This window comes from Muntiacus reevesi, chromosome 3 (assembly GCF_963930625.1).
Source record: "Muntiacus reevesi chromosome 3, mMunRee1.1, whole genome shotgun sequence".
NCBI lineage: Eukaryota > Metazoa > Chordata > Mammalia > Artiodactyla > Cervidae > Muntiacus > Muntiacus reevesi.
In genome coordinates this window covers 171,831,247-171,846,149 of record NC_089251.1, presented here as the reverse complement: position 1 = coordinate 171,846,149, position 14,903 = coordinate 171,831,247, and the positions used below count along the sequence as shown (strand labels likewise).

Below are 14,903 nucleotides of genomic sequence, written 5' to 3'. Positions count from 1 at the left end.
TTGAATGCTTAGCTGGTTCGTTGAGGGAGGACATTTTGCCATTTGGAATAGTTTTCAGGTGTTGCCATCATGTTTAAGAAGAGGCATGCACTGCCTACCCATCCATTGTTCTCACATATCTAATCTTTGCTGGATCTTGAAATTCTTCTCATAGAGCCTGGTGACTACGGTTCACAGTGCTGTTTTGTGTATTTGAAAGTTGCTAAGAGAAAAAATTGTAACTGTGTGGTGATGAATGTTAACCAGACTTACTGTCATGATTATTTTGTGATATATTGATGTATCATGTCGTATGGTGGTTTAGTTGCTAAGTCGTGTCCAACTCTTGCAATCCCATGGACTGTAGCCTGCCAGGCTCCTCTGTCCATGGGATTCTCCAGGCAAGAATACTGGAGTGGGTTGCCATTTCCTTCTGCAGAGGATCTTCCCAACCCAGGAATCAAACCCAGGTCTCCTGCATTGCAGGCAGAATCTTTACCGACTGAGCTATGAGGGAAGCCCATTATGTCATATACTTGAAACTAATATAATGTTATATGTCAATTGCACATTGATTAAAAAAATGAAATTCTTCCATGTCTACCAATCACAACTTGCCTGATTCCCATGTCATCTGTTGAATGTCAGGCTTTTTGGAAGGAGTGTCAGGTAGCTACATAAAACAGGTGCAAGTTGACTTGATTTGCCATTGTTTGGCAGTGAGGCTCAGGGACAGATGGTCCCTGAATGTGTCTTTTTAGGAAATGCTTGGTGCAGTGATTGGGGTGACAAAGAGGAGGCACACGGAAAGTTGCTGATCCTCGTGGGCTCCAGCCTTCAGAATCCTCCCCTGCTGTTTCTCTTCACGCCACCTAAGCAGTGGGTGGTATTTTTTGGACAAGCAGGTAAAGCCCCCAGAATTCTGCTGGGCGCCCTTTGTCAGAACTTGCATGTGGCACGCAATTGTTCTCATTGGTGACATCATTCACCATTGGCAGTTTTAAGCATTTCTTTGGAAAAATCTGCTTGTCGGGAAATATTTCTCATCAAAGGGCTGCGTCATAATATCCATTTATCTTGTTTATCTTTTCCAATGACTTGAAATGCTTGAAAGAACGACATGAGTGAGTGCAACTTAGTCACACACACAGCAGCAGTCTGTAGTGACACCCAGATTTCTCCTTCTCCCACTTTCCGATGGACCCACCCGAAGCAGCAGCGCAGTGGCATCACTGACAGATGAGTCACTTTGAGCGACTAGGGAAGGGCTGCAGACGCCTGGCTCTGGTGATAATTGCAAAGCGCGCATCCATCTGCCGCCTCTGGCACAGACCCCAGCAGGCGAGAGAGGGTGGCAGCTGAAAGCCACGGGGCCCAGGAGGAATTAGGAACGAGAGCTCAGAGTGTGGCCACCGCGAGGCCATGCCCCGTGCCAGCCCACACCGCCCAAACTCCAGAGCGAGGACGGACCTTCTGTTTTCATGAAGCTGCCAGGTCCCCTCAGAAGCCTGCTTTGCCTTTTCTTTCCTAGGAGTCTCTCCGTAAATCTGATGGCCTCATGTCATTGAGTCAGGTTTCCAGGGTCACTGGAGATGTTTCTTTTCTTTCTATTGTTCTTTGATCTCTTCTGTGTGTGTGCTTGTGCAAACCTCTCCTCTCTTCGCTGCCCTCCCCACCTCCAGCATCCTAGGCTCCACTCTCCCCGAAGTGTTCCTCCTCTTCACTAACTCTCCCAGGTGGCCTAGTGTTCCAGCACTGAAAGGAGAACCTCTGGAACCTTCCTCCAGGGTAGCTGGGGCCAGTTGATACTCTGTACCTTTCCAGCCTCCTCCATTGATATACAAAGATTCTCCTGTTTTCTCTCCCTCCTGCTTCACTTTAATGCCTCGCTGTATGGATTAATTGCTTCATGTACATATTTCTTGGCTTTACAAACCTTTGCTGAGAACCTCCTGTATTATGCACCATGCTAGGAAAACAAAAAGGAGTTGGATTCATGCAGCCAAGTAGGAGTGACAAGTGTGCTTAGGGATTATCTTGCATCCTTTATATAAATGATACTTTGTAGTTTTTCTTCTTCAGCCTGCTTATTGTGCCCAACATGAGACTTCTGAGATTTGTCCATGCTCATACAGAAGGCTCTAGTTTATTCATTTTTATTGCATTCCTGTGCAATAACATTGTTTAAATGTATATCCTCTTTACTATAATTCATGAATACAAAACTGACATGGATCTGTTTGTTAAGACACTAGATTCTTATGGGCATCTGCTTTCCACTCGTTAGAAAATCTACAGTTTATTTGAGAATGATTTAAAAAAAAAGAAAAAAGAAGAAAGAAAAAGCTAGTATCTTAGTCATTGTGTCTTCACCTCATAGGAAACCTAGAAAGGTCTCTGGGCCTCCCAGGTCATGAGACTATATTGTTTTATAGTCTCATATGTCTCTCTACCCCCACTCAAGTGTCTTCTGGAATTTCTTGTAAATTTCAGTGGGCACCTTGGCAACAGAACTTTCTATTACTCTGCTGTCTTTTAAGAGTTAAATAATTCCAAAATTTAACATTTTTGAACTGTCCAGCCTTATCTTCCTAAAATAATGTGTTACTCACCAACTCTCCTTGCCAAATAAAGGCCTCTCAGGTACTGTTAACTGCAAAGAAGTTAGGTGAGGCTCCTCTTCTCTCCCCAAATCAAGTTATTTGGAGTCTCAAGTGAATGTAAGCACTGCAAACACAGGTCTTTCCCAAAAAAGGCAATAACATTATTATGTTACAGTATACTATAACATATTTATCCCCTCTTCTGCTATTCACTTAGGCTGTCTTCATTCACAGACAGCATGATTGTCTATGTAGAAAATCCAAGAGTGTTCCCAAAAGTTACCAGAAATAATGAGTTCAGCAAGCTTGCAGGATATAAGATAAATATATAATAATCTATTGTATTTCTATATCCTAGCAGCAATCGAAATTGAAATAAATCCACACCACTCACAATATCATCAACAATATTAAATATTTAGGAATAAATCTGACAGAAGATGTGTAATATTTGTACACTGAAAACCAAAAATGTTGCTTAAACAAGACTTAACCATTTTCATGGGTGAGAAGATTTATTATTGTCAAGATGTCAATTCTCTCCAAATTGATCTGTAGATTTAATGCAGTCTTAATGAAACCCAGCCGGTTTTTATTTGCATTTACAAGCAAAACAATTCTAAAATTATTAAGGAAATTTAAAGGACTTAGAATAGTTTTGAAAAAGATTAATAAATTTGGCTGATTAACATTACCTGATTTTAAGACTTATAAAAACCTACATTTTCCTTATTGGTGTAAGGATAGACACCTAAATAGATCAATGCCTCAGCTGTTCTACTCCTAGGTATTCATCCAAAATAAGTGGAGGCATATTTCATACAAAGACTTGTACATGATGTTTTTAGCAACATTTTTTATGATTTGTGTAGTTTTCTATTTTTTTAATTGCTTTACAATATTGTGTGAGTTTCTGCCACACAGCAACGTGAATCACCCATAGGTGTATATATGTCCCTCCCTCTTGAACCTCCCCTTCCACCTCCCACCCCATCCTACCCCTCTCGGCTGTCACAGAGCACTGGATTTGAACTCACAGCATCATACAGCAAATTCCCACTGGCTATCTATTTTACATATGGTAGTGTATATGTTTCAATGTTCAGTTCAGTTCAGTTCAGTCTCTTAGTAGTCATGTCCAACTCTTTGCAACCCCATGGACTACAGCATGCCAGGCTTTCCTGTCCATCACCAACTCCTGGAGCTTGCTTAAACTCATGTCCATCAAGTCGGTGATGCCATCCAACCATCTCATCCTCTGTCGTCCCCTTCTCCTCCTGCCCCCAATCCCTCCCAGCATCAGGGTCTTTTCCAATGAATAGGTTCTTTGCATCAGGTGGCCAAAGTATTGGAGTTTCAGCTTCAGCATCAGTCTTTCCAATGAATACTCAGGACTGATCTCCTTCAGGATTGATTGATTTGATCTCCTTGCAGTCCAAGGGACTGCAATGTTTCAGTCATCCTTTCAACTCATCCCTCCCTCTCCTTCCTCCACCGTGTCCACATGTCTGTTCTCTATGTCTGCGTCACCATTGCTGCTCTGCAAATAAGTTTATCAGTACCATTCCCGGATTCCATATATATTTGTTAATGTACGATATTTGTTTTTCTCTTTCTGATTTACTTCACTCTATATAATAGGCTCTAGGTTCATCCACCCCATTGGAGCTGACTCAAATGCACTCCTTTTTATGACTGAGTAATATTTCACTGTATTTGTGTACCAAAACTTCTTTATCCATTCATCTATTGATGAATATCTAGGTTGCTTCCATGTCCTAGCTATAGTAAAGAGTGCTGCGGTGATACATTGGGGATACATGTGTCTTTCTTGGTTATGGCTTCCTCAGGGTATATGCATAGTAGTGGTATTGTTGGATCACATGGTGGTTTTACTTCTAATTTTTGAAGAAATTTCCATACTGTTCTCCATACTGGCTGTATCAGTTTACATTCCCACCAACAGTGCAAGGGGATTCCTTTTTCTCCATACTCTCTCTAACATTTATGTTTTTAAGCAACTTTATCCATAGTAGCCCCAAAGTGGGAATAACTCAAATTCCACCAACAGGTGACTGGGTAAACAAATTATGATCCTTCTCTGAAGGGGTGTGCCAATTGGCAACAAAATAGGAATGAACTATTAATACATGCAGCAGTATTACTGAACCTCAAAACAGTTTTGCTGAGCTAAAGAAGCCAGACTAAAAAGTATAGAGTGTTATAATTGTATTTATAGAAAACTCTAGAAAATGCAAACAAATCTAAAATGACAGAAAACAGATCAGTGTTTTCCTGGGGAAGAAAGAATAAGGGTAGGAGGGGAGGAGTATCAAGGAAAATGAAAAATCAACTGGAGGTATTGGATATGTCCATTATATTCATTGTGCAGATGGTATGCTCATAGTAGTTGTATACTTCAACTATGTGTATTTTGTGGCATATCAATTATATTTTAGTGAAACTGTTTACAAAAAAATCCCTGGGATCCTTTTAGTGTTGAGAGCTTCCATCCCAATCATTCTATTAAAATTTCTCTCCTCCAGGGTACAATAGTCCTTTTCTTGCCTGATTCAACATCTTTATCTTTGACTTAATCTCCCACCAGCAATTTCTTCTTTTGGCTTCTTAACTACACACTTTATTTGCAATATTGTAAATCAACTATACTTCAATTTTTTTTAAATTTTGAAAGAAAAACCAGAACACTTTCTTGAGTTTCCCCCAATTTCATTGGTTCCTCTTTTTCAGTCTTCTTTGCTGGCGCCAAGCCTTTGCCAGATCTCACTTGTTAGAGGGCCTCTGACCGTGGTCTTTGGCCTTTTTTTCCTATTTTCGCTTTCCTCCAAGGTTTTTGCATTTAGTTTTGCGATTCCAAGTATTGTCATCTTGAACAGCTCAATAGAATTTTCTGAGATGATGGAAAAATCCTACTGTTCAATATGATAAACATTAGCTAATTTAATATGTTATATATGGTGACTGAGCATTTGAAATGTGGCTTGTGTGACCAAGGAAGTGAATTTTAATTTTTATTTATTTTAATTAGTTTAAATTGAAATAGCCAAATGTGGTTAGGGGTTAATATATTGAATAACCTGGGTCTAGATCACTGTGTTTACAAACTATGGGTGGTAACCATTAAGTGATCTTGATCTGTATTTTTTTTTCAAAATAGAATAAAATAGAAAATATCTTACAGATAGTAAGAGTTACATTTTTATGTGAAGCTTTTGTTTCAGTCTTGCATCTCTGTATACTAGGTTGCTATAACTATGTATAGATCACAAGATTTTTAGGGTTTTTTGTTTGTTTTGTTTTCAGTTGAAAGTCATTTAGATCAGTGCTCGTCTTACCCATATTTATGTCTTCTGTCCAAGTTCAGAAATGGTGGTGATTAAAATGTTTATGTCCTTTGACCTACTACAGAATAGCTCTCCAAAGGGAATAATTCAAATTGTATACAGAGATTTATACACAAAGATGTTAATTGTGGCATTGTTTATACTTTGAAAAGCCAGAAACCAGTCAAATATCCAGTGATGGAGGAATTAAACAGATTGCAGAACATCCATATAATAAAGGACTGTATAACTATTAAATTAATTTTTTTAAAAACTACTTAATGTTGTGGGGAAAAGACTTGACGTAATGCAAGGGGTGGGCTTTGCTGGTGGCTCAGATAATAAAGAATCTGCCTGCAATGCAGGAGACCCGAGTTCGATCCCTGGGTTGGGAAGATCCTCTGGAGAAGGGAATGGCTGCCCAGTCCAGTAATCTTACCTGGAGAATTCCATGGGCAAAGGAGCCTGATGGGCTAGAGTCAGAGTTCATGGGGTCACAAACAGTTGGACATGACTGAGTGACTAACACACACACACAATGCTAAGTGCAAATAAAGAATATATTTATACAGTATGATCTTAATTAGGTAAAAATAATTTCCATAGAAGAAAACATGTTAATAGTAGTTTGTTCTGAGGAGTAATTGTTGTTGGTTTATATTTTCTAGGTTTTCTAGAAAAAGCACATGTAACTTTTATAATAGCAAAAAGATTATTTAAAAAAATCATGGCAGCTCCTCATTAACTGTTTAAGCATATTATGTTTTAGAGCTGGATAGAGGCACAGGGGCTGTGCTCCCAGAAGTCTGGGACCTATAGCTGGGGGTTGTAATTGGTGGGTGATTGTCTGAAAGCTGTTTTTCAGAGGTCTTAAAAGAAAGGAAGTCTCCTTAACGTTTTTGCTCCGGGATGTCCCTGCTGTGTGCAGTTCTGTCACTCACTGGCTGTCCCTTGCTGATCAGAAAGTCTGATTGGCTGTCAGCTTTGTTTCAACAAATCTAAAAAAGGAAGACAAAGTAATTATTATCTAATAAATGTGACTTATTTAGTAGCCAGAAACTTTAACACATGAGGCAACAATGAAAGATTGCTGATGGTTTAAAGTGAGAACTATTCTAGATTGTTCTTTGGGTTCTGATCCATGAATAGCCACAGCATCATTTTAGTGGGTCTTCCCCAGTATTACATTTTAAATGAAATTAGAGTGGAATAAAAAAAGAGTCTGTGGCATATAGGAAGTATTCATTCTTTAAGTTTTTATTTCAGATGTATTTTTGTATGTACTGGGTTGTAGATATAAATGTGTCTTGTTTTTCTTTTCAAACTGTGATTTGCAGTCCAAAAAAGTCTAGAGACTTCTATTATGATCTAGACCCACGGTTCTCAGTAAGATCCTGAGACCAGAAGCATAGGTATCACCTGGAAGCTTGTCAGAAATGCAAGTTCTCAGGCCACAGCCTGTATTTACTGAATCAGAAACTCTGGGTGGGTGGGCTGAGCACTCTGGAGTTTATTTAATAAGGCCTCCTTCCCCACCAGTGATTTGATGTGCACAGTCGTGGTGTGAAAACCATGGGTCTAGTTGAGCTATTTCAAGTGAGGTTCAGAGACTGATGCTGGCATCATTTGGTGGCCAGTTGGAAATGCAAAATCTTCAGCCCCAACCAGACTTATTCATTCAGAATCCACACATTTCCCTGGTGATTTGTAAGCAAGTGTTAAAGATTTAGTGAAGTTAGTGAAACATTGATCTAAACCATATAGGCCTTCAGGGGCCAAGTAGATAATGTCGATGAGTGAAGGCAGCTTGGTTTTTTTCTCTTTAAAGAGAGTACAGCAGTGAGAAGGCAGGATGGTGAGAAGTTTAAGGATCTTCGTTTGTTTAAAAATGTTCTATACTGTACCAGTTGGGTTAACACATCCAACCAAGCTCATCAGTTAAGGTTAGCGGCAGATGAAGTCAGTGACTTCAAGCAGATTTTAAATTTGCTTATTTGAATATTGTGACTCTCTCATAATAACTTCTTATGATCTCTTTTAGGAGTTCATCAAGGAGCTGCTGTCTCGGATAAGAGGCATGAGGAAGTTGAGCCCCCCTCAGAAGAAGGCTGTATAATTCCAGCCGAGGTGGAACTCTGCTGGAGACCCAGGAAGGAATTTGGACTTCAAGAAGACTTTTCTTAAAGAACTGTTGTCCTTATGAGCAACATTTTCGGGGGGTGGGGAGGGGTGGTATCTATTAGACATTTATTCAAGAGTGTTCCTTTTTTGGTTTTTAAAGGTTTGGTTGGTGTAATATTTTAATAGAAAAGATATCACAGACTCTGGCTTCAGCCCAACCAGAGAGCATCAAATCAGGCAGACACACAAGGAGGGGCTGGACCAGGCAGCATCTTCTTGGAGAAACCAGATGTTAAGGACCTAACGATACAGGGATGATGGTTTTCTTACAGCTAGTTTGGTAATACTTTTTTCTTGAGTTGTACATTTGACACAGAGGTCGAATTTCTTGTACTTGTATATATCTACAGGCAACTAAGTTAAAATGTGGATGTGAGTTTTATTTCACACGGATGGAATAAACTTGTGGTCGTCCTTTTATTGGAGGTCGTGGCACGTGTGTTTTCAAGAGGCCACTAGGTCTTCTTCGTCTGAGTGCTGGAGACCTCCAATGTTCACTTTCTGCACCAAAGTGAAAAGAACTCAGCGTATCTTTAATGAGCTACACTACGACAATGTGGAGTTGGTCAAGGGCTTAATTTATGGACTTTGTATTATTCTGTTAATCGGGATGCTTTGCCAGGTCATGTACTTAATGCCTCATTTGTGGTATTTTAAAGTTTTCTGAACCCTTTCTTTGAATGACTATTCGAATTTCTTGAGAAATGTTCACACTATCTGAGGGGTGTTTGGCGGTGGAACCAGAAAGCGCCGTGTAGCAGTTCATTCTGTGCTTTCTACCAAATACCATGTATTATTCTCTCTCCATGAAAACAGGTCATAAGGATGTGAGCAGATTCAGTATCTTCCTCCTTAGAAGTAGATCTGGTCACTTCTGTGCCTGGGGGGCATCACACCAGGGTGGGTGAGCTGAGCGATGAGCGGGTGTACAGCTGAGAAAAACCTCAGCTCTGCTGGAGAAAGTCGATGCAAGAGCGTTGGCTGGTTTGGAAGTGTGGTAGAGATTTCCTTTCTGGCTTCCCTCAGTGGCTTACGCTGAGGACTGTGGCCCTAATCGTGCACCCAGATCTCATCCCTTTGCTTGGAGTGGGCCTGGGGCACCTGCTGAGCCCCTCTCGGTTTGATACTGGCTCCTTGGAGAAGGATCAGAATGCAGCTGGATGTGGGTGGGGTCAAAGGTCAGAGTAGAATCTCTCGGTGTCCTCCGGGAAGCCCCCACTGCCTCCCATAGAACCCCCCCCCCCCCCGTAAGGTGTCTCTAGGTGGCCCTGTCAGAGGACAGGGGTCAGGCATTTTATATCAAGGGTGCTCTGAACATATTTTATTTTTTAAAAGAACTATGTTTGTGAATTTTATGTACACTGGCAAGCTTTTGAAAATGTATTTAATTTTGTAATGTTTACCGATGATTTATTTACAAGCTATTTACTCGAATAAACGAAGCTGCTTACACCTCTGCTTATACATTTGCCTTGCGAAACCACATGGGTGTGATGATTTTACTTTGTCAGATGCTCTGAAGACAAGGGTGTGGATGCATATGCTCAGTCGTGTCCAACTCTTTGCAACCCCATAGGCTGTAGCCCGCCAGGCTCCTCTGTCCGTGGGATTTCCCAGGCACGGATGCTGGGGTGGGTTGCCTTGCCCTCCTCCAGGGGATCTTCCCAACCCAGGGATCAAACCCACCCCTCCTGCATAGGCAGGTGGGTTCTTTACAACTGAGTCACAGACAAGGGTACCAAGCACCTATACCTAACTTTTCATCTTCAGGTCTTTTGTTCATTTGATCCTGGACCTCACCTGAGGCATCGTCAGATCAGGTGATGAAAGGAGAGGAGCTGGGACAGACTCCCGGCTTGAGCAGGAAACAGAAAATAACTCTGTGGCCTTGGCCCTGCCTGCCTTCTAATCCAACACTCCCCTAGGCCATGCATCTTTCGTTTCATTCAAACTCCCTTTTGCCCATCTGGTGTATATTCTCAAGATTTCAGATGAATCAGATATTCCAATTATTGTTAGAATGACTTGTACTCTATGAGTACACAAAAATCAGAACTTGCAGCAGTTCTGTTAGGTTTGACCAGTGCAAGTTATAATCTTTAGAACTTTTTCTTTGAAGGCCTCTGAGGGTTACCACATCACACACTTCCTGCCCCCTGCCCCTTGCTCTTGGCCTGGCATCACCTGACTCTCCAGAGCGCTCAAGTCACAAGCTGGGAACTCCTCCTGGCCTCCTCATCCCAGTCCCAACGCATCCATAGTCACCAAGCTTTTCCTCTGCTAGTACTGCTTAAATCTGTCCCGGTGAAATCTTGCCATGATTGCTGCAACTATCTTGGAATTGACTTCCCTGTGTTCTGTCTTATGTCCCTCTGATCTGTTTTCCAACCAGCAATCAGAATAATCTTTCCCCAAAACAGCTCTGATCACTCCACTCCCCTACTTAAAACCCAAACCCCTCTGACTTCTCTGCAAGGAATTGGTCCCTACCTCTCCAGCCTTCTCTATCAGGCTTTCAGACTAACATCTGGTCCTACTGAATTCCTTGGGGTGTCTGAAATGTTCTCTGTATTTTTTTTTCCTCAGAAGCTTTGCAAAAACTATTGCCTGGGTCTGGTGTACCCTCTCCACCAACAGGCTGTATCTGGAGAGCTGGATTGGTCCCCTGCTAAGTGTGTGCACAGCCTAGTGGCATGTCTCCACTATATTACTACTGGCTATTCATTCACCTGTTGTCTCATCTGTTAGACTTTAGGATTCTTGAGGTTGGAACTGGATCTTATAAATCAGGCCCCTGGTTCTGTGCTTGACCCATCAGAGGGATCAATATGTGTTTGCCAATTGAATAAATATGATAAATGATTCTTCGAGAAAACTCAACTGACTCCTTCCCACCTCGGAGAGTATGTGCATATTAGACCTGAGTGTATGTTTGAACTACCTGTGAAGCTTTAAGAGCTGCTAGTGCCTAGACCCTAGTCCTGACCAACTTAATCAGAATCCGTAGGTAGGAGCAGAGATTAGACATTTTTAAGGTCCCCAGGTTGAGTCCCCCAGGCCACTGGCCGTTCTTGCGTAGCCCAATGCCCAGGTCTGACGGCAGGGCATCAGCTTGTGCTGTTACAACAGGTAGCAGCCATGATCTGAGCACACCACTTCTCATTTTATTTCTACTGGAGAACCCGGGGCCCCGCCTGCTCTGGAGCTGAGGCACAGCCTACTCTGGGCTCTTCTTGTTTTCTCCCCTAACAAAAAGCTCCTGGGCTTGGCCTTGGCAGCAGAGTACAGAGCACCCTTTCTTCAGTTTCCTGAGAAGGCAAATTTAGGAGAAAGAGCAGCCCAGGGCGATGTGGTTTCCAACTCTTGTTACACACAGATGTTTGATTTTCCTTTACAAACTGGAGTCCCCATGAAAGGCTGTGTGTTGTGCAGGAATCTGTTGATCAACAGTAGATGAGTAAGTCATCATTTCTGGTTCTTTCCAAGAAGATGAAGTGACTGGGGACATGAGGTCTGTGCGAGTCACGACTGCCCTTTCACTGAGGGGTAGACAGAAGGGATCAACGCCAAGAGACTGCCAGGCAGGCACCAGGCCCCCACTTGGAGATGGAGGTGGGAGAGCCTCTGGGAGGTGACCTCATCCCTTCCCAAGGTTAGAGTGGGAGCCGCGTGTTTGCCTCGTTGCTTAGAGTTGCTCTGGGTGCTGCTCCACGCCTGGCCTTCAAGCACGGGGCTTGCTCTTGTTCCTGTCCCTCCAGTGTTGCTCAGCGAGACGCCCAGACTCAGAGCCAGCCCTCCGTGTGACTGCTGAGTGACACTCCAGCACTTGCACCACATTTCTGCTTCCGAGTTAAAGCTGCTGTGGATGCCCTCTGCTTCTTGGGGATCTTCCTTGAGTGCCAACACTTTTGGGAGCTTCCTACCACCCCCTTCACCCACATCCTTTCACCTCTGCTTTAGGCACCACCCTGAGGACACTTTGATGGCAGAAATGGCCTAAGATGTCTTGGGTGGGGGAAAGTACTGTGAGTGGGAGGGCCCCTTGTCTATGGTCTAAAAACACGTGAAGAACTCAGTGTATTTGGTATTGGAACTTTGGGGAAGCCAGTTTCAGATTGAACAGAGATGGGGTCCTGGTGATTCTCCCCACTGCTGTTTTCTTCTTCTTTAAATTTGTTTCAATCCAAAGGATCCTGAAGAGTTATTACTGAGAGCAGGTGACATTCTCTCTGAGGTTCGGGATGTAACTAGCTGGGTGTTTTTAATTTGCCTGTGAAAATCAGGTGACTTCTCCCAGTCTTTGGTGAGTGAGAAAGATCCAGACTTCCTGGAGTTCCCCGCCTCCCCGACTCAGACACCAGGGCTGGAAATGCTTCACTTCTTCAGTGTTCTGATGCCACTGTGGTGTCATGCACCTGGGAATGAATGGCTTGTATAAGACTGGATTGTTCTCTACTCCTCTCGGCTGTGTGGGTGTTCCCACCACAGCACACTGGATGAGCTTATCAGTGGAGTACTGTTACAAGATCAACTGCAAACTAGGCCCTGGAGATCTGGTCTTCTGATGCTTTTATTGGGTCCATTGGATAAATAAGACCAGATTTATGTCTGGTACATATTTCCTTCAGCTTCAAGCTCTTCAAGGTCGGGTGCATTAAATGAGCTTGCTGGGTTTGGGTTCACCTTGTTCCAGTGGATTCTAGAGGTAGAAAGTCCTATCAAGTATATGGGGGTTTAAAAAAATGTTTGTGCTATGTTGACTTGATCCCATTTTACATTCACACATATGCGCACAAATTCAGTGTTATCCTTGTTGGGAGACAATTCTATACAGGTCTCTAGTGTTTCTGGGTGTTTGTGGCCAGACACTGCCTTAGGGGTGGACAAGTGTTTTCAAGTATGACTGTGTGTGCAACAAACTGTGTTGGAGGATAAAGAGTGCTTCTTCCTGTAGAGTAAAAAGACAGGTGAGCTTATTGCCTATTATAAAAGATACGGGTTCCCTAAGTTCAGAGTTCTCTCTCCTGTAGTGAGGCCCTTTGCAAGTATAGTTGTCGATCAGCCTTCTTTGCAACCCCCTGTGCGAATTGGGACTTGCAAAATCATCATTCCAAAGTCTGCTGCTCTAGCTCCCGCTCTTTTGGATAATAAGCTGTCCTCTCTCTCTGATCCAGGAGTATTGGGTCTTTGATGTATTCCTGGCTCTCAGGCAGGCTAACTTTTCAGCTTGGAAATAGGGTCAAATCTCATACGCCACCCAAGTCTTGGCAATGATCAGTCTTCCTGGTTTCTTTGAGTATGATTTGCATCATTCGTGTAACTAGTAGATACTTTCTTTTGTTTAGACCCTAATTTGATCCATCGTTTTCAATTATAGAGAGTCAGAAATTTTCTTTAGAGGGATTTCATGTCTGGAAATGATTTTCTGTTGGCAGAATTTACTTTCACTTTCACAAAAGCTATTTTCTCTCTCCTTGTTAGCAACAAAAGGAGGATGCTGTGTGGTAGAGATAAGGCAAAATGGGCCGATGGAAGAGAGACATAACAAATTTACAGAAAAATGACACTCTAGAGTGAAGCTGAGAAGACAGGCATGTGGCAGTTCTTATCTTGAATCTTCCTCTTTAAAATAGGTACTTAAATAATATGAGTGGCAGTTTATCACATGCCACCTTGACATCCTCAAATTAAACTCCAAAAGCAGTTTAGTGACTGTAATTTATTTGCAGTATCACAGTCAATCCAGTGGTCCCTGAGCCACAAAATAGAAAGTAAGCTCATGGAATGAATACCTGGTGCTCCCAGATCCCAAAATGATCCATATAAAGTGTAATGCATCGTACCCCTTGGGGTCACAAGTTGCTTGAGGGTAAGTGATTTGCAGGTTGGTTTTCCTCTTATTAGTAGTAGGAAACTACCCCTGGTGTGGATTAGATGTGTAAAAGGGGCTGTTACTGACTCAAACCCCCTTTCTGATAGCTATGGATTATGGGACAAATAAGGCAAAGTATCTTAATTTAAAAAAATATTTTTATAGTATTTAGCACCTCACTCACTTTATAGTATTTAGCACCCCAACATGGAGCACCAAAATGCATAATCTATAGTGTAGGCTTAGAGAATCATCTCTTTCTGAAATTAATGATGGGTGAGGAGTTGAACAAAACCTCCCAAACTGCTTTAAAAAAAAGTGTAGTTGTTTTTTTAATCTTATATTCTGTTTCAAACATGTGCTCCTTTTTTTATTTTAAAAACTTTTTGCTTTTTGGCTATGCTGCGTGGCATGTGGGAATTTAGTTCCCTGGCCAGGGACCAAATCTGCACCCCCTGCATTGGAAGTGTGGAAGCTTACCCAGCGGACCACCAGGGAAGTCCCACATGATCCTTTTAGAGCTGAGAACACCCTGCCTACCTCTTTAAGCTCATGTTTGTGCTAAGTCACTTCAGTCATGTCAGGACTCTTTGTGAACCATGCACCCAGCCTGGTTTCCACCAGGCTCCTCTGTCCATGGAGTCCTTCAGGCAAGAATACTGGAGTGGGTTGCCATGCCCTCCTCCAGGGGATCTTCCTGACCCAGGGATTGAACCCATGTGTCTTATGTCTCCTGCATTGGCAGGCAGGTTCTTGACCTTGGAGCCACCAGGAAAGTCGTATCTTTAAGCTAGGAGCTCTTAGAGCTACAGCTCATGTGGCCTGAAGGGGAGTCTTTGAAACCTCTGAAATTTTGTAAGAGAGAGAGCAAGAGACCAGAAGGAGATAGAGACACACACAGAGCCACAGAGAGAGAGTGCTCTA

The 14,903-nt window shown here is 42.5% G+C and overlaps 1 protein-coding gene across 1 annotated transcript in view; it reads left to right on the top strand.

The window, feature by feature from the left end:
* Window positions 1-9,571, top strand: part of PPP1R14C (protein phosphatase 1 regulatory inhibitor subunit 14C) — a 79,770-nt gene extending 70,199 nt beyond the window's left edge. Inside the window, exon 4 of the mRNA XM_065931127.1 lies at window positions 7,968-9,571. Coding sequence (XP_065787199.1) covers window positions 7,968-8,042 — 75 coding nt within the window. The 3' untranslated portion in view covers window positions 8,043-9,571. The remainder of the gene's footprint in view (window positions 1-7,967) is intronic.
* Window positions 9,572-14,903: the final 5,332 nt, after the last annotated feature.